The sequence below is a fragment of the Parasteatoda tepidariorum genome, chromosome 4, assembly GCF_982258835.1.
Source record: "Parasteatoda tepidariorum strain Cologne lab strain chromosome 4, Ptep-v5.0, whole genome shotgun sequence".
NCBI classification, from domain to species: domain Eukaryota; kingdom Metazoa; phylum Arthropoda; class Arachnida; order Araneae; family Theridiidae; genus Parasteatoda; species Parasteatoda tepidariorum.
This window is the reverse complement of record NC_141758.1, coordinates 21,851,856-21,878,346: the sequence shown is the minus strand read 5'-3', so window position 1 is coordinate 21,878,346 and position 26,491 is coordinate 21,851,856. Positions and strand designations below refer to the sequence as shown.

Below are 26,491 nucleotides of genomic sequence, written 5' to 3'. Positions count from 1 at the left end.
TTTACGCTAGGTTTACGAAATGTTATGCAGTTACTAAAACAACAACTTAAGTAATTGGTACAAGTTCCAAGCTTATTGCTTGATTTTCTGGCATCTGGCATAGGGTGTTAAAAAACTTGTAATTTTTCATTACTTATTATAGGTTTCTAAAACCTCTGAAAGATATAAATTTTATTTTTATTTAATTTGAAATTATATCCACTCTTTTCTTTTTCTCGAAATTTTCATTTTGGACGCGAGCACTTGATTTCATGTCAAAAGGTACAAAAACTGAAACATATTAATAAAACAATGATTCGACGCTGTTAAAAGTTAATATTTGTATCGAAACGTTTTAAAATATAAACGGTTCAATTTCACATTTAACAACAAATTTAAACATTTTAACAACAAATTTAAGCATTTAGTAATTTTAACAGTTATATGATAGAAAGTCATATTTATAAATTTTTAACAAATAAAATTGAATCTTGACAAAATGTGCTGAAAAGAGTAACGAGAATTTTAAAAACAAAATCTTTTTTTTAATCGATTTTTAGGAAGAAACAAAACTAAAATGATTCAGATAGATGTATAGGACTTGTTAAACGAAGTGATAGTGTAATGAACCATCAAGTAATTAACAAAAAATTGCTGTTTTATGCTCTACCCCCGTTTTCTTTTCTGATACAAGACCAAGCTGTCTTGTTCTTCAATTCCCCATGAAAATAATAGAGGTACTTTTCATGTTTCAGGATTTTTTTCTCCAAATTTTGAAAAAATATATCCATCTTGATTTCTAAAAATACTATATTGACAACACGTGGTGGTATAATTGTTAGGGGCTGCTAAAGAGATGTTTCATTCGTCAAATGCTTGGCGATGGACATTTGTTAAAATTCAAGAGTCCCCACTTCAAAGATCTATTCATAACAATACATTTTCCCCTTTGACACATTGATGGATCATATCTATTGTTATGACCCTCTACCCCACCTTCAGGTTGGAAAATCCTAGGATGGACAGAGCACAGCCCATCCTACTGGCCAGTTCAAAATGTACAACACGCATGCGTACCAGCAGGTGCAAAAGATTCAACTAGTTTAATAACTTTGAATTTATTACTAACAGTAAGTCTTAACAATCAATACGAGACCTTGCTATTAGACTTTTCAACGTTCTTGCCATGGCTGAAGACCTTAATAATCAGGATGATTATTATTGCTTAGACCTTCTAGACTGGTTTATTGCTAGATCTTCATATAAATATTTTACCGTTGACGAAAAACGCTTTCTTCTTTCATATAGAGATAAAGCTAATAACATTAGAGATACTACTTTTAATGGCATATTGCATCATATGTATTTCAATGTTGTATATAATAAAGGGGAGACTATTAACATTGTCCTAAAAGTGATTAAGGAACTTAAATTGGATCTCTGGACTATGTTCGAGGAAAAATTTCCATCTGAGGAAATCGACTTTTCTCAGGGTAGTCTCGAAAGAAATTTCATAGCATTCATCAGAATAACAGAAGCAGGAGCCTCAAACAGAACAACAATAATAGAACCCCTGTTTCTTCGGTCCTACTTTGACGAGTAAGTTTTTATTTTTATTACTTTTCTGCTTAAATTTTTTTGACTTGTTTGTGTTTTACCCTTTATTGAAATAATTAGCGTCATTATCTAAATTTAGTTTTATGATTTTAAGATTCATAGCGCTGAATACTAAGAAATATAATTTCAAGACCAGTAGTAGATTTAATATAATAATTTTAAAATAAATGCAGAGCTAGTGCAACTTTTAAATCTTTTTAAAGCTATAATTAACGAAAATTGCACTAAATTCTTAATATTTAAATTTGAAAACACCCCTTACCATAACATTAGGGTGTAGTGCATTTGCTTATTAATCTTAGTTTATTATCATTGTTTTTAGAATGTCTCTGATTCCTTAATATATTCTGGAACAAACAATTCTCAATATTTGACAGCAGACACTTGCTTCCTTGTAATTTTTTTACCCATTTGTTTTTTGCTTTTTTTTAATCAAAGTAACGTTATACTTTATGAGACAAAACTCCTTATTTTCATATTTATTTTTAATTTTCTGCTTTAATTTCACTTATTCTCGAGTAATTTTTTTTTTTACATATTCTCTTTATAGATGCATGATAGGCATAGTTTTTTTAAACTTCTTTGTCTTTCTTTCACCCGACTATTTTAATTCAAAATAATCATTTTCGTATTCTATCAAACAAAATACATAATTTTCAGATTTCTTTTTTTATATATATATTTAATAGATGTATTGTAGAGATTTTTTAAGCTCCTTTTTCTTCACCCACTTTTTTTCATTCAAAATAATATTTTTTTATTTTATCATTCAAAATTTTCTGATTTTTTTTTAAAAAAACTAAGTAAATGCATTGTACAGATTAATTCCTAAACTTCTTTTTCATTATTTTGCCCATTAGTATTAGTTCAGGATTACAATTTTGTATTTTATCAAACAAAATTCATATTTATTAGGTGTTATTACAATTTTATATATTTTTACATTTACCTATTTTCTATTTATACGTAAATATGTCGTGGATTTTAAGTATTAGCTTCTTCATCTTTTGTAACTAATATCTCTCAGATTGAAATAATTTTTTTTGTATTTCATCGAACAAAATTTCTAATTTCCTGAATTTCTTTGTCTATATTTGTTTTCATTTTTTAATTTTTTATTCTTGTCTTATTATTTCGCATTATCTCTAAAGATGTGTCGTAGATGTCTTTCTTATGCTACATCGTTCCTTCACCCATTTGTTTTAATTCAGAGAAATATATATATTTTTTAGCAAATAAAATTCATTAGTTTAAGATTTTTTGCGCTTATTTTTTATATTTTGCCCTTTTTTTGCATCTTTTATAAGCGATTTAACGTGTTGTATATTCATCTATAGCTAAAGCAAGTGCTTCACGTTTATTGTTTGGCGTCATTGGGGCATTAGAGAACCATTGTTTTTTTTAAAACTTTTCAAGAGATTCATTTTTATGTTCTTTTTCTTCTGATTGTCCATTTATTTTAATTTAAAATATTAATTTTGAACTTTGTCATACAAAATTGGTAATTTTTAATTTTCTTCTTCTTTTTATGATATATTTTTTTAAAAATTTTTCCATAGATTTATTGTAGCAGTTCTGTTTATGCCTAAAATATTGTCTAAATTCAAATTAGTATTTTCCCTTTCCGGAAAAAAATATTTATCGGCCATTTTTAGAGAAAAACATGTTCACATTGAGTCAAAAAATCCAGGAAATAAATTAATGGATTCTGCACAAAATTTCAACGTTGTTAAAGATTTCTATCTGATCTAAAATGCTTTTCTTAAATTATGTATCGAAACAATGTACGTGATTGTAACTGATTTTTGACTTGAAGTTATTGACATGAAGTTCTTGAGTTTTATTTTACTGAATATACAGATAGTTGGGCTTTACATAGATTTTTTTCTTCTTTTTCCTTTATATTTTATATCGGGATATTATATTTTATATCAGATTGTCTTGCTGATGTATGTTTTATGGTTCCGAAAATATTTTCCTCATGTTTGACATTACAAAGATAATTTAAAATTTAACTAACATAAAACACATATTCTACATATCAAACCCAAATTGCCGCTGTGAGTGTAGGTTTTCAATTTTAAGTGTAGACTTTCAATTGACTAATTCTGGTTGCTTTTTTAAACCGAGTAAGTTTTTCTAAATGGAATATACAGTTATTGTTTTATATTTTACTCAAAGAACATTAGGGGTACAAAAATAAATTGGACAAACAATTCTTTATATAACTTTATAAAAGATAAATAAATTGTCATTATAGCAAATAATAATAAGAGCATGCTTCTGATAAATAATAAATTTTAATTTGTTATAAAGTAGCCAGATTTTGCAGTGATGTCGAATCATTATCCCATTCCAACAGAAGCGATTGCCTTAGAAAGACAAATTTTTAATGTAGAACGATTGTATAGAGACCAGACGTACAATTTCAAACAGTTGTTTTCTTGCCTAAACAACTTTAAAATAGCGGTTCCTTTGCTTGTTTTTGTAAAAGGTAAAAGAAATTAATAATAATAATTGCGTACACTAGGCAATAAGAAAAAAATTAATAAGTATAATTGCGTATACTAATTATTAAGTATTTTATAATTAGTGTGGGAAAAGCTTACAAAAATAGAAAGGAAGCCAAAAATTAAAAAGAGATTAGTTAATTTCTATTCTGTGATGCAATTTCTTTGTTCGAGTATATATATATATATCTTATGTATAATATATACGATTTGTAATTTCTTCAACCCGTAAATTTAGTAAAAATTATGGAATTGTCAAGATAGCTTTTTTTCAAATATTCCACGAATATTTTTTTTTCCTTAAAAAAATATTAAATTTTTCTTCCTGTATATATACACTGGTGTGCGAAAGTTAAGCAACCAGTGGCGTATGCAAGGGAGGGGTTTAGGGGTTTAAACACCCCCCTTGAGCTCAGACAAAATGGCAAAAATAAAAATTTTAGTAGAAATTATGCGAGCTATTATTTTTTAAGACAATATATTTTTATCTGCCTTATGCCTACTTTTTTTTCTCACGGTATTTCTCAGAATACTGAAAAAACATTTACTATAATAGGGTTGCGCTTTCGAAACCAAATTCACGTGATACTGTTACGGACTGGTTCCTTTCTGTCCTACCAGTATAGTTTTCGAGACTGGCTGTCATTCGCGAGATCTTTACGCAATGATTTTGGAATCCTAGACGTTCTGTCGTCTTTGAGACAATTCGAGAATTTTGGAGATGCGGTGAAAAATTATATAAAAGGGGGAACGGAGTACAGTGGATGATGTAATATCAAATGATTAGGGGCCCCCTTAAAATGGATTTTTTTTTTAAATAAATTTTAAAAAATTAAGGAAAACAATGATTTTTTTTTAAAAAATCAATTTTAAATATATATTATAATTTTTTCAAAATGTTATGATTGAAATTTAGTTAACAAAATAAAGATTAAATAATAAATTAATTTAACAAAATAAAGTAAAATTCAATTTATTATTATTCATTTTAATTTTAAACATGCTTTCTGAAATGAAAAGATATATAGCATTTATTTCTGTGCCAATATATATATTTACTGTTCTTGGATCTTTAGGATGTCAAAACGTAAGAATTTAACAATTTTTAATTATTTTGAGAAAAAATCACGAATGAAAATCACTGAAATTAGTGAGGTGACAGCATCTAGTATCAATGTAAGTTTTTCTGTTGTACAGAAATGTGATACTTCCGTTGAAGAAAACGTTTCTAGCATAACAAAATCTGATGAATGTGAAAGTGGCCCTCAAAGTGTTACTTCCCACCCATATGACATTGGACTTTTTTCAGAAGATATTACATTATGTTCTTAAACTTAAGAAATCAAATCAAAATTTAACCAAACAATGTTGTCTAAATAAAAAGTCAAAATTGTCTAGCTGTCTAAATTAGGGAAATAATAGTGCTTTATTACAGACTCGAATTTCTTTTAGTAGTTTCAGAAAATTATGAACACCCCCCTAGAAAAAATTCTGCGTACACCACTGTAAGCAACAAGTGGTTTTTTGGCCAAAGCTCCCCAACAAAGTGTAAGATAGCCATGAAATTGCAGTATAATATGCATGTAATTCAGTAGAAAGATTATTTGTATGCAAATTTTAGAAATAAAACGTCGTAGGTGATGTAAGTGTACGTAAACCTTGTGGGTCGGCGAGCAGGTCAAAGCTGTGATAAAAGGATGAAGAGCACCGTAGTTAAAGGCATTCGCTGCAAGTGCAAGTGATTTGTTTTGTGAAACATGTCTTCAAGAAATCATTTAGACGACTTTACTCGAGGAAGAATGATTGGGAAGCTTGAGGAGGGGCGTAGTGTGACCAGTGTCGCCGAAGAGTTCGGGATCAACAAAAGTGTTGTTTCTCGTGCTTGGAATGCCTTTAAAACTACTGGTACAGCTGTTCGGAAGGTTGGTGGTGGCCGTCCAAGGAAAACAACACCAAGAGATGACCGTTACATTGTCGTCCAGGCGGAAAGAAACCGTTTTCAGTCAGCGAGCGCCATATCTCAGCAACTGTGCACAGCCACAGGACGACAAGTATCAAGATTTACAGTGGCCAGACGCCTCCACAAAGGTGGCTTATTTGCTAGACGTCCTGAACGCTGCATACCTTTAAATGTTAGCCATCGGCGGCACCGTTTAGAGTGGTACAGAGAACACGAAACCTGGACACCTCATCAATGGAGTCGCGTCTTCTTCACAGATGAGAGTCGTTTTAGTGCTACAAGCGATTCTCAACGTCAGTTGATCTGGAGAGAGGTTGGAGCTCGATTTCATTCCAATAACATCGTGGAAAGAGATCGTTACGGTGGTCCTGGAGTTGTCGTCTGGGGTGGCATTATGTTTAACGGGCGAACTGAGCTTCAGATCTTCGACCGAGGTTCTGTAACTGAAGACCGCTACTGCAATGAGGTAATCCTACCCCATGTGCGTCTGTTCCGAGGGGCCATTAAACCAGACTTCATTTTTATCGATGATAATGCCCTGCCACACCGTACTGCTAATGTTCAAGAGCTACTGGAAAGTGAAAATATCACACGAAGGGATTGGCCAGCTTACTCTCCAGGTCTAAATCCCATAGAGCATGTGTGGGATGCATTGGGGAGACGCCTTGCGACACGACAGTATCCTCCTGGTAACACCCATCAGCTGAAAGATGCGCTAAAGGAGGAATGGAGACGTTTACCCCAAGAACTCCTGGATAATCTGGTGCTTAGCATGGAGAGACGATGCCAAGCAACAATTACAGTAAGGGGAGGGCATATCCCATACTAGGGAACATCTGCCAGTTGTACTTACGCTTCTTCAGGCAATCATGTGTAACGCGACTATATGTCAAATAAAGCCTTTTTTTGTTCCATACCCTACTTTAAGCTATATATCTGTTTCTGCACCATTATTCTTTTGCCATCGTTTAAGTACAAAATAATGTACATCATATTCAAATTTCATGCCAATCGGATGATTTCTTGCAGAGTTATGACAAAAAACGCACTTGTTGCTTAAGTTTTGCACACCAGTGTGTATATATATATATATATATATATATATATATATATATATATATATATATATCTTTTTTAAACTACACTTTAATTTGTTAATTTTTCATTATTCATTAACTTTAAAAATTTCTTTCATAACATGCAATATACATTACATTCTAGAATTAAGAGACAAATTTTTGAAAAAAAAATTTTTTTTTTCCTCCTAAAAAATATTTAAAATGACAATTGAAAATAATGGTTTAAGAAGTATTATATTATATACTTTTTAAATAAAGAATTTTTTGGTATTCATTTTATCTTTTGTTTTATGTTATTAGCAATTAGCATAATGTTTCAAAAATCCAGATTAATAAAAGTTTAATTCTCTCAAAAATGTGTATGCGTTGCCACCCCAGAAAAAAACATTCTCAACTTCCTTAATATTTCTTTCATCCATATCAAATCAATTTTTTTGTTTAAGTACTGTCAGAACACAAAGTTTATAAAAAGTTAATTTCAGAAATAACGCGAAAATTACCCAGTGCATAGTTTCAATGAAATGTTTCTAATATATAAAAGTATGAGAGAATTGGCAAGTTTCCGGTCTTCAAGAAATTTGGCAGGATTCGAAGATTTTTAGATTAATTCCCGATTGATTCCGAGAAAAGCGGCTGATCAACTGTTTCCCTTCTATTTCAAGTGCTATAAACGCTACACTAAAGCTAATAAAATAAAATTTATTTTTAATTCTTTTTTTTTTTTTTGCAATATGTAGCTTACCGTACAAAGATGACATATTTATAAAAATTTCAATTTCGAATTTTTTTGTCACTTACGTTGATTTTTAACTTGCAAGGTAGCAAGGTAGTAAAAATATCTTTTTCTCTAGATTTTACTTCCCAAAAGTCATAAAAAGTCATTCATTTATGACTTCCGGGACTGGTACTCCCTGATGACGTCAGCTTCAGCTGTCATTATATTTCCCTTTTCCTTCACAATTTTTACTGTTTTATTCCTTAAAATTTGCTTTTTGTAAATATACTTTTTAGATTACGGCTACATCTCAAATTCTGTGAGTCAGACACTTAAATATGTCGAAAAAGTGGTATGTTTATTCTGATGAAGTACGTTTTCTTGTCCGATTCTCTAAGATAATCCGTTTTAGCATATTGGAGATTACCTCATTATGATAAATCATTATGATTAGTACTGAGTTCGAGGAAAGAGTACTGAGTTCGAGGATCACAATAACGAAAGTCATTCATGTTGTTATCCTGACAGTGAAGAAAACTAATCCCCCAGAATTACTTTTGGTTAAAAGGAGGGTTATTAAATATGTTAAATACTATATCAATATTTTTCTTAGTTGAACTACAAGATCAGACACAAAAATGAATTGCTTCTGAAAAAAAAATGCTTTTATTTCGGATTCTTGATTTTGAAATACATTGAGTACCTATCGTCTGAGATATATTGTCCTAATAGTTCAGTTGTTAAAATATCACATTTTGAGATTTTTATTCTATATCTAGATATTTTAGGAAATTTTTGTTATTTTATTCTATTTCTAAAAATTGAATTGGAGGCACTCCTGTCGAAATTATTGGGGCCAAATTTTAGGAATTCCTCTCCATTTTGACTTTTCTTACTTTAATTAAGAATTCAGATCCCCATGAAGCAGAACCAACTATAATTTCGTGTTGGCAATCACTTTTAAAATGTATTGAAACAGAGTAACGTTTCTTACACGCGGTTCAAAAATTGAATTAGAATCTATTTATTTACTCTTTTTTTTTTTTTTTTTTTTACTTTTTAGGTTTCTTGATGATGAAGAAGACTACGGTACGTGGGTGGATAATTGGGATGATATGTCAAGAAATCCTCTCAACTTCCGTGCAATTCAGCTTCTGCATCTTTCTGTGTGGTTCACTTATCTCGATGAATCTGAATTGACTGAAATGGCCGTGAGAGTACTCTGGAGCTCTATCCCAGATGCCCTTCTGACCAAGACCGATATTTTTAGACTTTTTAAGGGGATCAATCCTAGATACTATCAGAAGATAAATGACATATGGCAATGGTACTGCAATCTAATAAATTATGAGGAAACTTCTGATAAGCGTCCAAGATCTCTGAAACACCTTTCAAGATGCATCATCAGAAACAGATTAAGAGACAATTTTAAGTTGCCCGAAGGAGTGGAAGAACTGGGCGTTCCCAAACAAGTCCAGAAGTATTTACTTCTGAAAGATTTCTACAAGATATATTGAATACTTTAACTTGGAATCATTTATTCAAATTATTTCATGAAAGATGTGAAGGACTAATCTCGAAAGGATTTGAATGTTTTAATTATGATTTTTCCATGTGTTATTTATTCCTATGAACACTCTTTGCGCTATTAGTTTCACTGTTGTGCGATTGGGTTTTGTGTGCGACTTTCAAATAAAAAAAAATTATTGATTGCTTCTTTTATTTTTAGTTTAATTGAAGTATGTACAGGATATCTGCCACATTTTAGATTTTCAAATTTATGACTTTCCATGACTATTTCCAAGAATTTTTCATGACTTAAAGAAGTTACTATTTTCTCCGACAACAACACAACAATACATTTAAAAAAAGCATTATAATAACATTAATTGAAATGATGGGTATAACAAAAACTGTCAAACACTGCATCTTCATATTTATAGACTTTACATTTCAAAAAACAGAGTAAAGAAAGAGTTGGAGCAATAAACTAGCTGGAAAAAAACACAAAGGAAAATATTTCATTTTTTTCTGCGGAATTATATTCTAAAGATACTTTTCTTGTTCATCGGAAAGGGAGGAAATACTTCTCATTTTTCAGTTCTCATTTCGGAATTTAAAAAAAAAATTCACCAATGACTGGCTTGCTTTTCAGCTGGAATTTTAAATTGATAAAATAAAAAATAAAAATAAAAATAACAAAAATCCTGAAATAACAGAAGTTTAAAAGATTATTCGCTCTAGAAATGTTTTTTCTTCCATTTTTTGAAATAACACCATAATTTTTAAAGAACATGATAAAAAACACTTTGTCTTTCAATAAAATATGACTGTGAGTGGAGATTTTGTTACAAATTCAGATATTCGGAATTGGAGGGGGGAGGGGTAAATTCCAGTTCAAAATTACCGAAATTCTTGACTTTCCAGAAGCGTGGATACCCTGTATCAATCAAAATTTATATGTTTCTCATGAAACAAAACAGACAGAAAGCCAAATGTGCACCTTGATGAAACCATATCCAGTATCAAAGCAGATGCATCCAAACATAAAAATTGGCAAATCTAAGTTTGCTGTACTACGACCTATCTATATTTTATGCGTAGATAAAATGTGTATGTGCTATTTACGAAAATGTGAATTTGCTCTTAAAATCACAGTTGTTTGCCTAATAATTACATGGAATTACTAAATATGGCGACTTGCGACAATTGAACTTTTTATTTTATAACCGTCGTTTAACAGTCGACCCAAATTCGAGCTTATGGCTACCAATGCTCAACTCCGTAGCCTTGTAATTTTGAACACAATCGAAAAGACAAGGGAACTCCTCGATTAGTTCCCCAGAGGGACTGATTTGTAGTGGAAATTTGGAGGACTTTGTGACCCGACATATTTAACGTGAGAAAGTTACCATTTAAAACACAATGATTCTTTTGATGTTGCAATAGATAGTTTTGCATGTGTAAAAAGTTCTAGGAAAAAATTGGGTAGTTAATTTTGTTACCCAAGTAACTGAAATTAAGAAAGAAAGAAACAATGCACTTGTTTTTTTGCTTTTTAACACAGTCTGGTAAAGTAATATAAACTTTTAAATATAACTACAAAGATGTAGCATGGGTTTCAATTATAGCAGTGCTACCAACTCCTACTTTAAATAACCGAAGAGTCACTTTTAACAGTGGTATTTCACTGTTAAAACTTGTGTGATTTCCCCTCTTGTCTGATTTCCCCTCTGTTACGCTAGGAGAATTCAACAAATACTTTAGCCTAAATATTAATATGAGGCAATAAAATACATTAAAAGAGACGGTGAACCGTATTGTCCAACCTTCATATATATTTCTGAACACCTTTTAAAGGACGATATACACTTACACGACACAAAACAGGTTTTAAATTCATAAGCACAAGAAATAATTAAAACTGTAATTGATACACCTTTATCTAGTAAATTATTATCTATTATTTATTTTATGAATCTTAACCGTAAAAAAATTCTGCAGAGAAAGTTAGAATAGAACAGAACACTATCATCCAAGGTAGCTAAAAGATATGATCTAATATTAGAAAGATGCAATGTAATACTGTTGAGCTAGAATATTTATTTTATAAATCTTAACCATAAAAAAAATCTGCAAAGAAAGTTAGAATAGAACAAAACACTATCCAGTGTTACACTATCATGCAAGGTAGCAAAAAGATATGATCTAATATTAGAAAGATGCAATGTAATACTGTCGTGCTAGAAAACGCAAGATTCTTGAATCCTATCTTCTAATATTAGAACTAATATTGCATGGGATTAAATAGTGTTGGATCTAGCACTCGAACTTTTAAATTATCATCTATTTCATTACTTTTGGTACAGCACCACATTTTTGCGAAAGGGCATCCCATGTTTTTAATAAATAAACATTTATTTATTAAAGAAAACAATAAATTAAATATTATTTAAAATATCATTTTTAGCTAATGCATTTTTATGCCAGAAAACGCAAGATAATATTAGTGACAGTTCGCGAACGATACAACTCAAGTGTTGAGTTGTAACTTCATGATTGTTTACAATCGCCATATTGTTTGAGAGTCGTCCGCCAACTTGAATTATTCATTTAAGTACGGAAGGTATTTATGATTTAGTAAATTTTTTAAATTTCAATGATAGTTATATGAAGCATTAAAGTATTATCGTAGACAGTGTTTTTCCTTTAGATAAAAATCTGTTAGAAAAGTAATATAAAGCAAGATATGTTAGAGAAGAAGATGTTGTAGAAACATTCAGTGTACTTAATCTTGACCACTTCATCAAAACTTTTAAGAATTAATTTAATGATCTTACATCTAATAAAGTAAATAAATATTATGATATGTAAACATTATTGACTATGAGTAGTTTGCGCCTATAGTTGACTCCTCTGTTAAAATGGTTTGTCTAATAATAAGTACTGTAATTAGTTCAAAATATGCTTGTAAAACAACGTTTACTTAGCTATTCGTCAGTGACAGAAATTTTCTGCACTATTGAAAAAGATTATAAATGATTGTCTGTTAACAAATTTGCTTTTTTAAGACAATTAAAAATTAATAATCAACTACTTGTAGCTCAGTTAAAACCAATACAATGTTTAAAGTTTAATGCGAACAATATTGTTACTGTATTAAAATTTCATTTTTAAAATATTGTCAAACAATGAATTAAACATTTTTATTTAAATTTCTTGAATATAGATTGATGTGTATGTTTTTGAAGCATCGTTATTTATATTAATTTGTAAATGATTAAAGTATTAAGCAAACAATTATATGATCTATTAAAAATGGTGTTTATGGTGAATGAATAGCAAGGCGGAAAAGTTGCTGCAAATTTTTTTTTTTAGGACGTTTAAAAAAATCGAAAATTTCCTGTTGACTTCATATAAGCTTGCGTGATACATTAAAATTAAAAGAATTGAATTTGATATATTTTCATACCAGAATATGCCTAAATGTTCACTCTAACTGAAATGTAGACCTGAAAAATTAAATTTTCAGTTAGGAGCCTGGTAGACTATAATGTTTTCGCAGCTACTTTTTCTAAAACCTAATGAGTTGGTATCAATATTTCCTAAAAAGACGCCATTTAAGACCTTCTTTTATTTTTTAATTATATTATATATTTTTTAAAACAATTCCTATTAGAAATAATCTAAGGCTGTAAAAATTTAATTAAACAATGAAAATAATAAATGTGTGACAAAATTTTGTTAAGCATACTGACTTTTAAAGAACGTTATGTAAAAATATTTGGGAGAAGCAAAATATGATTGATGTTACTATTTTGGAATATGTGAATTGTTAAAGAATTCTCCTTCTACATGTTTGTTTCAACCACGAATTGATGGATTCTTAGTTCTCAAAGTATCTTGTAACATTGATGTGCTTACACATTAAACGACTTTTTAAAAAAGCAGTTTTTTATTTAATACTCTTTGCCACTTTTTTTGATGACTTGCCACATTGCGAGTAGTTATTTTCAGGTCTAATAAAAGGGGTTAAAGCAGAGGTCGCCAAAGTGGTCTATATAGACCTCCAGGGGTCTATTTAACAAAAGTGGGGGTCGATCTGAGCCAGGGGGTCGATCCGAATCGGAAGGGTCGATTGGGGGTCAAAGAAAAAGCAGTTCTTACTACGTAAATCACACATATCTAATTGAGTATGTAAAATTTGTGAATTTTTTTTATAATTGACTTAATATCAGTTTCCTTATAGAACATAAATTAATAAACGCATCATCAAAAACGTGGACATCAACCTGCAAGATGAGTTTGCTGAATTATTATCGGATCTTGAAGCAAAGACGCTTTTTAAAAATTTAACAATAAGTAAATTTCGAACAACTATAAATATAATGCAAAAATATGTAAAACTTTATGAAATAGCTCAGCCTTTTTAAGCTAGCTTTTCCAAGTTCCTATATGGTTGAAGCCGGTTTCAGTCACGTAAATTCAATCTTAACTAAGTACAGAAATAAATTAAATGTGGAGTTACGAGGGGATTTAAAATTAAAATTGACCAATTTTGAACCCAATATAGCGAACCTTGCAAAAAAACACCAGGCACACTCATCTCATTGGTTAAGAAGCAATAAATCTGTAGTTACTTTACTTATTATTTCTCCTTACAATAATTAATTATTATTTAATAAATATTGAGGTATTTAAATTTCAAGATTAATATATTTTTCATAATACTATTGTTACACAATGTACTATTACTTTAATAAATGTTTAAACCATAAAATAAATGTACAAACACAGTATCTAATAGAGTTTTATCTTAATTAACAGAAAATTACTTTTATGGGGGTCGATGGAGATTTCGAAAAATTATATAGGGGTCGATGATCAAAAAAGTTTGGCGACCCATGGGTTCATGGGTTAGAGTCCCCTTGCCGTCAATCTAACCGTGGAAGATTCTCGTGGTCTTCCTCTCTATGTAACGCAAATGCGGGTTAGCTCCATCAAAAAATCCTCCACGAAGGCAAATTTCTCCCAATATTCGATCCAGGAGTTCCCTTGTCTTCTGGATTAGGTTCAAAATTTCAAGGCTACGGAGTTGAACATTATTAGTCGTGAACCCAAAAATTGGGTCGGCTGTTCAACAATGGATATAAAATACGCTTAAAATATGCTCAATAAATTAATGTGCAAAACAGTTAATCAATTAATAAACTAATTAATAACTAATTAAAGAAGTTAATAAAAAAATAGTTATCATTGATTTTCACCACCCAGTTTACATATTATTTTGTGGAAAAAAACCGGAGGTGTATTTCATGTTTCTTTCGCATGTTTGATAAATAAATAATATAAATAACACAAAAGTCGTATAAAATGACATTCCTCGATAAAATGAACAATGAAAATTAAATATCGTATGAAATATATGACAAATCAGAGTACATAACAAATCCTAAATAGAATTTTAAGGCTTAAAACATACTGATTTGTAGAACTGTTTAATTTTAATTAGCCTCAAATTGTAAAAATCATAATAAACACTGTCCCTCTTTCATATTTAACACACATTCAAACTTTTAAAATGAATTATTATTATTTCAATGTAGTATTAAGTTTAAAACATCTACTTAAATATACTGTAGTGCGTGCTCTTTAATTTGTATTTGCATTTTTCAACATTCCGCTTTTTTTATTTGTTTATTATTTATTTCAAATTAATAATACTACAAGAGTGATCTTTTTCAGGTGGAGAAAAATACAGCAATTAGGTCTTAGTAGGCACTACAAAGAGCGAGGTTCTCCAATTGGAAGATGGTTGAGCTATTGTTTTTGTCTTACATATTTAAGCCCAGAAGATGTCAAAGTGGCATTTTTTTTTTATCAATTGGGCATCAGACATCAGGAGTGATGGAATTTGCTAATTATTTAGCAAAAAACTACATCGACGTAGATAATAACACGCCGTATCCTCCTTCCATGTGGGCAGCTGACTCTTCTGATCTGTGGCGAACAACTAATTCTTGTGAGAGTTTTCACAGCAGGTTTAGTTCATTTTGTGGAGCAAAAAGCCCTAACATCTTTCTTTTCGTCAAAAACCTTAATTTCATACAAAGTGATACCTACATTAGAATAAACACTGCCGAGGCAAGTGGACCTCGAAAAATAACAAAAAAAGAACTATTTATTAGCGAAAAAATTTAAAAAAGGAAAAATAGGATATTTTGTCTTTTTAAATGTAGTGTCATATAAAACAAAAACAATTTAAAGAAAAATTTGAACAAAAGTAGTTAAAATAAATTAAAGTTAAAAAGAAATTTGAACAAAAATAGTTAAAATATATTACAGTGAGAAACTAAGGTTCTATTGATTCTACTTGAATTGAAGCATTTGCCTTCAAAACAAAATAGATATTTTTTTAATAAATATTAATTATTTTAATTTTTTGAAGAAGATAAAGATTTCAAAATTTTTTAATACCGCTCTGTAAATCATTTTAAAAACAGTTTCTAGTTTTACTTTTTAAACTTATTAAAAAAAACAAAATAAACGTTCTAAAAATGATGAAAAAATTAGAAAATGAAAAAATTCGAAGGAGTGGAAAAATTAAGTTAGGGAGGGAAACGTAAAAAATAATGAAAGAATTCAATAAAAAATTTTGAAATAAAGGAAATCAAATTTTGTTAATAAACTAATTATTAATTTAATTTTGTTTTTGTTAATAATTAGACATGCTGTACAATCATAATATAAGATCAAAAATATAGGATAACTTTTTATTGCGATTAACGAATATTTAAATTATTAGCGAATATAAAAATTAAGCATATTGTTTCGAAATGAGCTATTTTTAAGTATTTAAAAAAAAAGAATTTTTGTTTCCAACTTTAGATGAAGTAAATGACATTTACTTTTTACTGTAAAATTTCAAACCATATCTCAATTTCAAGCATAAAAAATTATAATATTTAAGCCTATTCAATATTTTTATGTTCAATAATTAAGTAAACGTAAAAAAATGTTCATTGAGTGTTCGTAAATTGAGTAAAACAACTTTATTTAATTTCTGTAATGCCATTGCTATTTCATATTATAATTGTAACTTGAAAACTGATATATATTTGGTAATTTTTTATATTTTTTGAAATATTATTTATTCGTTCTTTTTTCTCCAAAAAGTAAGAATAGTTATATATATAAAAAACAACTTTGTCAAAATACCCACGAATACAAATATGTCAATATGTTTGTTTTTACATTTATACTAGTATTTGTATATATTATCATATAAATATTTTTGTTTTTACATGTTTGTATTTATTTTGTATATATTTTTGTTATCTCTTATTATCTCTTTTTTTTTTCCTTAATAAATGTTATTTGGATATTATTTAGTATTCATTTTGAAAATTATCAACGAACTATATATATATATATATATATATATATATATATATATATATATATATATATATATATATATATATATATATATATATATATATATATATATATATATATATATATATATATATATATATATATATAATTTTTATTTTAATTTCAGTATTAAACATTTCATTTGATTCTTAAGAATTTAAAATTGAAGAAAGAAAGCATTATAAATAAATACCAAAAACTTTTTTTGAATTAAATTTCGTTAAACTCACATGTCTCAATTCCATTCAATGTTCGCTAATAAGGTTTGGATAGTGATGATTTTCAATTTTCATAAAGAGAATCGATTTTTAAATCATCTCTGAGATATTTTTCTATTAGCCCTTTGGAAGAGTAGAACTGACTTATTAATGGCATTATGGCTATTATTCTTTAATGTCTTTTAACTTTTTTTCATTTAAATAATCCATTATCTTAGCCCAGAAATAAGTCTATAAAATAAAAAGATGTACAGAACGTTTTATTCTGAATAACTTTTGATCCTAAAATCGAAATATTCTGAACTAAGATGCAATATTCCTAACATAACGAAAGATATTCTATATAACAGTGAAGATGATAATTTAAGTTTCAAAGCCGCACACAAACATGACAAGTACGATAAATTTGGAACTTTTTTTTAACAATTTTAGTACTATTTTAATATGTTTCATCTCGCTTTTAGAACAAATTAATATAAATCAAAAACTCTCTACATTTATTAATAAAATTCCTTCATTCGAGGATTAAATCTTATAAAAAAAATATAATAAATAAACAAATTAATAAGAATTAATAATTTTTTTTTCATATTTTTATTATTTTTTCAATTTAAATAAGATGATAATATCGTATGTGGCAAAGATACCATTTCAATAATTTCAATCTCAGTATTTGACCATTAAAAATTACACATTTTTCTAAAATATATGCTTTACAATGAAAAACTGTTAAAAATACTTTCACCGTAAACTTATTTTAGAGTAAACATATGCAAACAGTATTTGATTCCCACTTTGGGAAAATCCTCAAAATTAAAAAATAATATTTAGAGGTTCACATTTCTAATATGTCTTCTAATTAAACGAATTAAACCAAAACTTATCAGCTATTCCCCACATAAAGAAGAATCTTACTTTAAATCCGTCCAATTCTGCCCCATTTAAAAAATTTTATTTATCATTTCTCATATAATATTTAATATTTATTTACTTATTATATGTGCTTGGAAATAAAACTTTGATTCCAAATTATGGAAATAAGTTTCTATCAATATCATGCTTGTATAAACAATCGGAAGAATTAAAAAAAGAAGAAGAAAGGAACGAGAGAATATTGCGAAAGAATATCTTTTGGCGAAAAACAGCCAATTTTGTAGCTACCCTTTTAAACTAGTCTTTTTGAAATGTACTTCCTACTTTCTTTCCCCTCCCATGACGAATTTTGGTGAGGAGGAGATTGAAGGGGGTAAAAATTTTTGCTCAGTTCAGGCTCAGCAGGCCGTAGAACGCTCCCCTTCTTGATTGTCAAGGGGTGAATTGTAAAGAATCTGGTTTGAACAAATAGAAAATTCCAAAAATTCAGCAGGTGGCCAAGTTAACTAGTTGTAAAGGAAGCTTGGGGAACAGAGACAAAGCAAGGCTTGCCAGGGAGGGGGGAGTATAAGATAAATGATCTGCTTGACATTTATTAGAGTATAGTTAAAAGTGATTAGTATAAAGGAGTGAAATATGACACATTTTTTAGGAATGCATTCATTTTCACTCCCAACACATACAAGTTTAAAGATGGAGGACTGAAAAAGATATTTAAAGAAATGAAATTTGAGTCCACTATAACCGAGTTTCAAGGTTCTAAGCTGTTCACTATAAGCGTTAAAAATAACGTTATTTAAATAGGAGTACGGATGGGACCGCTAAAAAAGTTCACTACATCCGAGTGTTCACTATATCCCAGGTTCACTATAGCGGGGTTCGACGTATTTACTTGCCAATGAGAAAAAGTTTGAAAATATTGTCAGAAATGCTACCAAAATCAAGCGCATCTAGCTGCTACAATTAAATGTTAAATTTTAAATGTTTTTATTTAAATTTAATAAAATGCATTCTAAAAAATACATCGAAAGTTTTTATGCACTAAAGCTACATTAAACTTGTTTTGCAGTGTAGAATAAGAAAACCTAAAGCGACAACTCCAAATTTTGACCTGAACAAACTCAAGATTTTCCTTAAATCAATAATCTTCTGAACAGGAATTTGATGAATAAGAATTGGTACTTTTCATATGTTGTATAAAAAGAGTTTTTTAAACAATATTGCGTATTAAGAAGATTGGTAAAATACGGTAATGCATGTTTAATTTTTTTTAAACTTATTTCAAAGTTTTTGAATTTGTTTATTTTTTTCTGACTAGATGCAGTGTAAAAGTACATCAATGCAAAAAAGTTGCTAAAAAACATAATTTTCATTAAAATGTCCAAAATCACTTATAAAAATATAGATCCTTTAAGAATACATCAATTTGATATGGAAAGATTCAAGCGAAAGGATTGTTCTTTAACGAATCACATATTTCAAAGTTACAACATATAAATTAAATGTACTTTGCTTCCCAAAATATTTTTAAATAAAGTTTTTTTTAAAGTCAGTATATTTAACTAAATTTTATCTCATATTCATATTATTTTTTTATGTATTACATTTTAAAGCCGTAATTTTATTTGTCTTATATATATATATATATATATATATATATATATTTAAAAAAAAATATGTGACCTAATTTCATATAACAGTAATATAAATATAAGAAAAGTTTTCGAAAATTAGCCTTTAAACAAAAATGACCTAAAAATATATTATAGACTCATTAGGCTATTGTGTCACACATTTTGAATTTCTTTGTCTAAATATTTTTTTTTTTCAATTACAGTTAATTAGCTTACAAATCTAAGTAACCATTACTTTCGTTATGATTAATCATAATCATATTAATCTTGCAGTTTCATATATAAAACTATAATAATTTTGTGTTTTAGGAAGAAAACTCCTTCTTTTCTTTCGAATTAATTAATTTTTTTGTTGTTGAAAAATTAGGACGTTTTGAGGGGGGGGGAAGAAAATGTACAAACCACGTGGGTTGTAAGTCAAGCGTACTGGGGGAGGAGTCTACTAGTCTTTAGAAAAGGTGACGGCATACATGCGTTACATATGACGTGCGTATAACGTTCAATCCTATTGGCTTGTTCAAAATGTACATTGCGCATGCGTACTAGCAGGTTTAATAACTTTGAATCTATTACTAACTGGAAGTCTTACCAATCAATTCTAGGCCTTACAACAGCAATGGCTGAATACCTTGCCGATAATCAGGATGATTATTATTGCTTAGACGTCTTAGACGACTTTATTGCTAGATCTTCATATAAATATTTTACCGTTGACGAAAAACGCTTTCTTCTTTCATATAGAGATAAAGCTAATAATATTAGAGATACTACTTTTAATGGCATATGGTATCATATGTATTTTAATGGCATAAATAATAGAGGGGAGACTATTGACATTGTCCTAAAAGTGATTAAGGAACTTAAATTGGATCTCTGGACTATGTTCAAAGAAAAACTTCCATTAGAGGGAATCGACTTTTCTCACGGTTGTCTGGGAAAAGATCCCGGAGCATTCATCAGAATAACGGAAGCAGGAGCCTCTAACGGAACATTTCTAATAAAACACCTGTATTATTGCTCCTTTAAATGGTAAATTTTTATTTCCGTTACTTTTCTGCTTAATTTTTTTTAAATTTTTTATGTTTTACCTTTTATTAAAATAATTAGTGTCTTTATCTAAATTTAGTTTCATGATTTTAAGATTCATAGCGCTGAATACTAATTTTTTTTTTTTTTTTACTTTTAAGACCAGTAGTAGATAGAATATAATAATTTTAAAATAAATGTAGAGCTAATGCAACTTTCAAATTTTTTTAAAGCTATAATTAATGAAAATTGCGCTGAATTCTTTATATATTTAAATTTGAAAACGCCCCCACCATAACATTAGGATGCAGTGCTCATTAGAGTGTAGTGCATTTGCTCAATGATAATAGTGTATTATTATTGTTTTTAGAATATCTCTGATCCCTTAATATATTCTGGATCAATTAATTCTCAATAATTGACTTCAGGCACTTGCTCCCTTGTAATTTTTTTACCCATTTGCTTTTTTTTTTTTTTTTATCAAAGTAACATTATACTTTATGAGACAAAATTCAAAATTCTTTATTTTATTTTCATATTTACTTTTAATTTTTTGCTTAAAATTTTACTTATTCTCGAGTCATTTGTTTTTTTTTTTACATATTCTCCTTATAGATTCATAGTAGGGACAGTTTTTTTTTTAACTTTTTCGTCTTTCTTTCACCCGATTTTTTTAGTTCCGAATAATGTAAAAATTTTGTTCTGAATAATGTTCCGACTATTAATAAAAAATAATAAATATTATTATTAGGTGCCAAAAATTTTCGATTCGTTTCAAAAGTTCTCCTGACTTGGCGAAATGCATGAAAACTGCAATTAAATAAAGGAGCCCAAACTTCGATCTAAACAAACTGCTACGTTAAATTCCATTTTTTATTTTACGCACTGTAAATAATATAGCATAACTTTAACAATAAAGGAAAAGAAGCTAAAATTATTGAAAAAGTTAATTTAATTTATTTAATACCAGTTTTAGTTCATTTCCTAGTGGTACTTTTATTGATTATGATTTATCTAGGAATATTAAAAATAGTAAAGATTAATTTATTGTTACTGTAGTGGATAAAGTTTCAAATACTTTTTGTATTATGTGTAAAAAAATTTATTATTGGAGAATATAACGCAAATATTAGTGGAAAAAGTAGCTTGAGTGTGGTAAATTTCACGTGTCATGCTAGATATACAATTTAATGATGCTGACATTGATCAGCATTACGCCAGTTGATACTGAATATAGTTAGTCCTTATTTTGAGTCCTTATTTTATTTATATTAGTCCCTGTTTTGAGGACATGAACGATTCTACGAATGTATTTTGCTTAATCCAATAACATAAAGACACACTCAGAGCATTCAGGATTCTTTCAAAACGATCCCTCAGAGACTAATAACAGGGCCTTCGATATTCGACGGGTAAGTATGAAATTCACCTAGGAGGAAAGATGAACCAATATCCCAAGGAACCCTTCCGGTCAGGCACCTTCTGATGACGTCAGCTTCAACTGTCATTCTATTTCCCATTTTCTTCATAATTTTCACTGTTTTATTCCTGCTTTTGGTAAATATATTTTTTTAGATTGGGGCTACATCTCATATTTAGAGAGTCAAAGATTTAAATTCGTTGAAAAAACGGTATGTTTATTCTGATGGAAGTACGTTTTCGTGTCTGATTCTCTAACTAAGTAAATTCGTACATATTAGCATAATGGAGGTCACCTCTTTAAATCATTATGATTAGTACTGAGTTCGAGGAAAGAGGATCACAATAACGAAAGTTATTCATGTTGTTATCCTGACAGTGAAGAAAACTAATCCCCCAGAATTACTTTTGGTTAAAAGGAGGGTTATTAAATATGTTGAATACTATATCAATATTTTTCTTAGTTGAACCACAAGATCAGACACAAAAATGAATTGCTTTTGAACAAAAACACTTTTATTTCGGATTCATGACTTAGAAATACAGTGAGTAGTGTAATATATTGTCCTAATAGTTCAGTTGTTGAAATATCACATTTTGAGATTTTTATTCTGTTTCTAGATATTTTATGAAATTTTTGTTATTTTATCCTACTTCTAAAAATTGAATTGTATGCACTATTGGGGCCATATTTTGGTAATTCCTTTCCATTTTGACTATTCTTACATTAATTAAGAATTCAGATTCCCATGAAACGGAACCAACTATAATTTCAAGTTGGCAATCACTTTTAAAATGCATTGAAACAGAGTAACATTTCTTACACGCGTTTCAAAAATTGAATTAGAGTCTATTTACTCTTCTTTTTTTTACTTTTTAGGTTTTTTGATGATAAAGAAGGCTACGATGCGTGGGTGGATAATTGGGATGACATGTCTGGAAATCCTCTCAACTTCCGTGCAATTCAGCTTCTGACTCTTTATAAGCCGTTCGAATATGCAGAGCACGAAATGGCCGTGCGAGTACTCTGGAGCTCTATCCCAGATGCCCTTCTGACAAAGACCGATATTGTTAGACCTTTAGAGGGGATCAATCCTATAAACTATCAGAAGATAAATGACGTATGGAAATGGTACTGCAATCTAGTAAATTATGAGGAAACTTCTGATAAGCGTCCAAGATCTCTGAAACACCTTTCACGATGCATCATCAGAAACAGATTGAGAGTCAACTTCAAGTTGCCCGAAGGAGTGGAAGAACTGGGCGTTCCCAAACAGGTCCAGAAGTATTTACTTCTGAAAGATTTCTACACGATAGATTGAATACTTTGACTTGGAATCATTTATTCAATGTATTTCATGAAATATATTAAGGACTAATCTCGAATGGATTTGAATGTTTGAATTATTATTTCCATGTGTTATTGTTTCCTATGAACACTCTTTGCGCATTAGTTTCACTGCTAAATGTAAAATATTTTTTCTTCATATTAATAAACAGTGTACGATTGATTTTTGTTTGCGACTTTCAAATACATTTTTTCGTATTGATTGTTTCTTTTATTTTTAGTTTGTTTGAAATATCTATCTACATTTATAAGTTTCTGGTGAAACAAATCAGAGAGAAAGCTCACAAAGCCAAATGGGCACCTTGATGGAAGCATAGCAAGTATCAATGCAGATGCATCCAAACATAAAGATTAGCAAATCTGAGTTTGCTGTACTATGACCTATCCATATTTTATGCGTAGGTAAAACACCATGTAGGATGTGTATGTGCCGTTCACGAAAATGTGAATTTGCTATTAAAAGCACAGTTGTTTAGCTAATAATTACATAGAATTACTATTTATGGCGACTTGCGACAATTGACTTTCTTCATTTTATAACCGTCGTTGAACAGCCTACCTGTACTCTATCATCTGCTAAATCCTGTTTGGTGAGCCCCAGGCACGCGAGGATGTGATGAGGCGAAGCCTGGCCTGAAGAACAGTTGGTACAAATTTCAAAGTTCTTGGATCCCTCCGAAAATTTCATTTATTTAAGGTGACCACTTCGAAAGCGGGCAAGAATAGTTTGTTTCTGTCTATTAAAACCTTGTGCCAGGGAGCCTCCAGGTCGAGAACACCGATACCATGGGTGCTTTGGGGGGGGGGGGACATTCCAAGTGGTCTTGTTTTTGTGTTTTATTTTTGAGAAGATTTCCAAAAAGGTGAGGTGTGCCGACGACACAGAGGCCTCGCAAGTACCAGCTTTAGCTAAAGTGTCCGCAATCTCGTTTCCTTCAAGATCGACGTGGGAAGGAATCCACTGCGGATGAATCTAATGCGAAATGGAAAGCCGTTTTAACTTCTTGAGTATTGATACTCCATTTCATTCCAGCATTTTTTTTCGAAAAAAATATAATATCTTTAACTATCAAGATTTCTTTTATAATTATGTCCTATTGAAGAAAAAAGTATAAAAAAATAGCTGAAATGATAAAATAAGTTTAATATATATACTGTAACTGCCAAATTCCTCAAAAAATAAAGGAAGTTTGTGCGCAATGCCTACTGCAGTCTCGTAATAACGCAATATATTTTTCGTTGATAAAGCGATTTAAAAATAATGTGAGTTTAACTATTAATACTGCTTTTGAATTTGAAACAGTTACTTAATATTTATTATTTTAAATCGATACCGTGAGTGACAATAGTTTTTTTATTCTTGTATAATCATTTCATAGGGTTAAGGGTTCATTCTTCAGTGGGTCGATAAATGAGTACCAAGCATGATTGGGAGCTAAACACTGGGAGTTCCGCGTTCGGCTGACCACCTGACCGGAACATCTGCTCCTGCACCCCAGAGTCAAAGGTTAAGGAAACTGAGATAGGCACAGTAGGCCTTGGCCCTCTACGGGCTGTCGCCCCACTGAGTTTAGTTTAGTAGTAGTAGTAGTATATATATATATATATATATATATATATATATATATATATATATATATATATATATATATATATATATATATATATATATATATATATATATATATATATATATATATATATATATATATATATATATATATATAAAAGAGAGAGAATGAAGCAAAAATATCTGAAATGACAAAATAAGTTAACAGAAAGTAATTATTAACTTGTAGAGAAATAAATGTGGCATATGCGTAGTACTTATTTTGCGAAATTTTGTACAAAAATGTATAAATAATCGTTGTTAAACTCACAAAAAAGTACTTATAATTACAATAATTTTCAAACAAATTAAAATTTCGAAGAAAAAAAAGTCCATTTTTAGATTACACTTGAAACTGACCCTTTCGTTTTGCGCAATTTTAACAGGTATAATACGTAATACGTAGCGTACAATGGATCTGGATCCCCAATATAAGTTTAATATAAATTATAGTAAAACAAACAGTAATAGTTAAACAAAAATAGTTGGCGATAACTGAACAAAGGTATTTTAAATATTTCTTAAAGTCAAAAGAGAAAACGTAATAAAAAATATTCTTAAATACAGGGGGCCAATTTACAGGTAAATACTGTTATAGCTTACATTTAAGAAAGCAAATGGAACTTAAATATTCAATATGAAGTCTGAAAAAAAATGTCTTCTAATTTTTATGATATATCTGTGTGTTATATATATCACAAAATTAAACGAAATATTTACTTTGATACATAAGCCATTTTTATAATCTGTTTATAATCTGCTTGTTTATTTGAAACAAAAATTTAAAATTAGGATTTTTTTTAATTACCACAGAATAATAAGTAAAGAAAGCAAAAACGAAGCCTGGATATTTCCTGCTTGTGGCACATCTGGAGAAAACACATTATTTGGGGGAGAAAGTAATCTTACACCTCCAAATTTTAGTATTTTCATCCACGAATCAAAAGAAAAGGCGCGAAACTTTTCCTATTCTCCTCCCCATGCGCGCGAAAAAAATTTTAGTTTATTCCGTAATATATTTTTCTTATTTGAGAAAATGCAAGCGGAAGAAACGATAGCAGTTTTAGCTCTTTTAGTACGCAGAAAAAGAAAAGAACGAAAATTTCAAAGAGTATGACGTCATCCTTTAACTGCTAAGCGCCATATATTTGGCCATTATAACACTCTCAGGGTTTATACAGAGATCAAAAGAAGAAGTCCAAGGAGTCCAAAATTTTAAGGACTTAAAATTTTAAAAACTTTGTGTAAAAGATAGTTTTTTTTTTTTTTTTTTAAATTAAAAATCAGTTATTATAAGGAACTTGCAAAAATGTATATTTTGAATTTTTTTTCTATCTCCTTTGAAATAAATTTTGACTTTGTCAAACTTCGTCAGGAAAAATAAATTAAGTTATCACTTTTACACATTAATACATTTTCCAGTTTCAAATATTTTAATAAATCTTGTTAAAGTACAGATGTTAAGGACTGACATAAAAACCTACAAATCTTATATTTTTAAATTTGAATACATAAGAAAATCTGAAGCATTTTATACCAAAAGAAAAAAAAATCACAGCAAATTATT

General features: G+C 29.3%; 1 protein-coding gene across 3 annotated transcripts; it reads left to right on the top strand.

Moving 5' to 3' along the window:
- The first annotated feature begins 895 nt into the window (after window positions 1–895).
- LOC107443401 (uncharacterized) lies at window positions 896–23,478 on the top strand. Of its 3 annotated transcripts, none has more exons than XM_087160751.1 (2): window positions 896–1,578; window positions 22,848–23,478. In XM_087160751.1, exons 1-2 carry the CDS (start codon window positions 1,166–1,168, stop codon window positions 23,287–23,289), a joined length of 855 nt encoding a protein of 284 aa, XP_087016877.1. In that variant the 5' UTR covers window positions 896–1,165; the 3' UTR covers window positions 23,290–23,478. The 3 variants fall into 3 exon arrangements, with proteins under 3 accessions (XP_087016877.1, XP_042904499.2, XP_015912739.3); XM_043048565.3 differs by lacking the exon at window positions 22,848–23,478 and adding an exon at window positions 8,924–9,582 and having other exon boundaries at window positions 926–1,578; XM_016057253.4 differs by lacking the exon at window positions 896–1,578 and adding an exon at window positions 20,082–20,551.
- Window positions 23,479–26,491: the final 3,013 nt, after the last annotated feature.

What these genes read in the sequence shown, in the direction of transcription:
- LOC107443401 (XM_043048565.3), top strand. Translation starts at nt 1,166, where the DNA reads ATGGCTGAAGACCTTAATAATCAGGATGATTATTATTGCTTAGACCTT. An exon ending in CTTCGGTCCTACTTTGACGA is followed by an intron (nt 1,579 to 8,923) that starts GTAAGTTTTTAT and finishes TTTACTTTTTAG; the next exon opens with GTTTCTTGATGATGAAGAAG.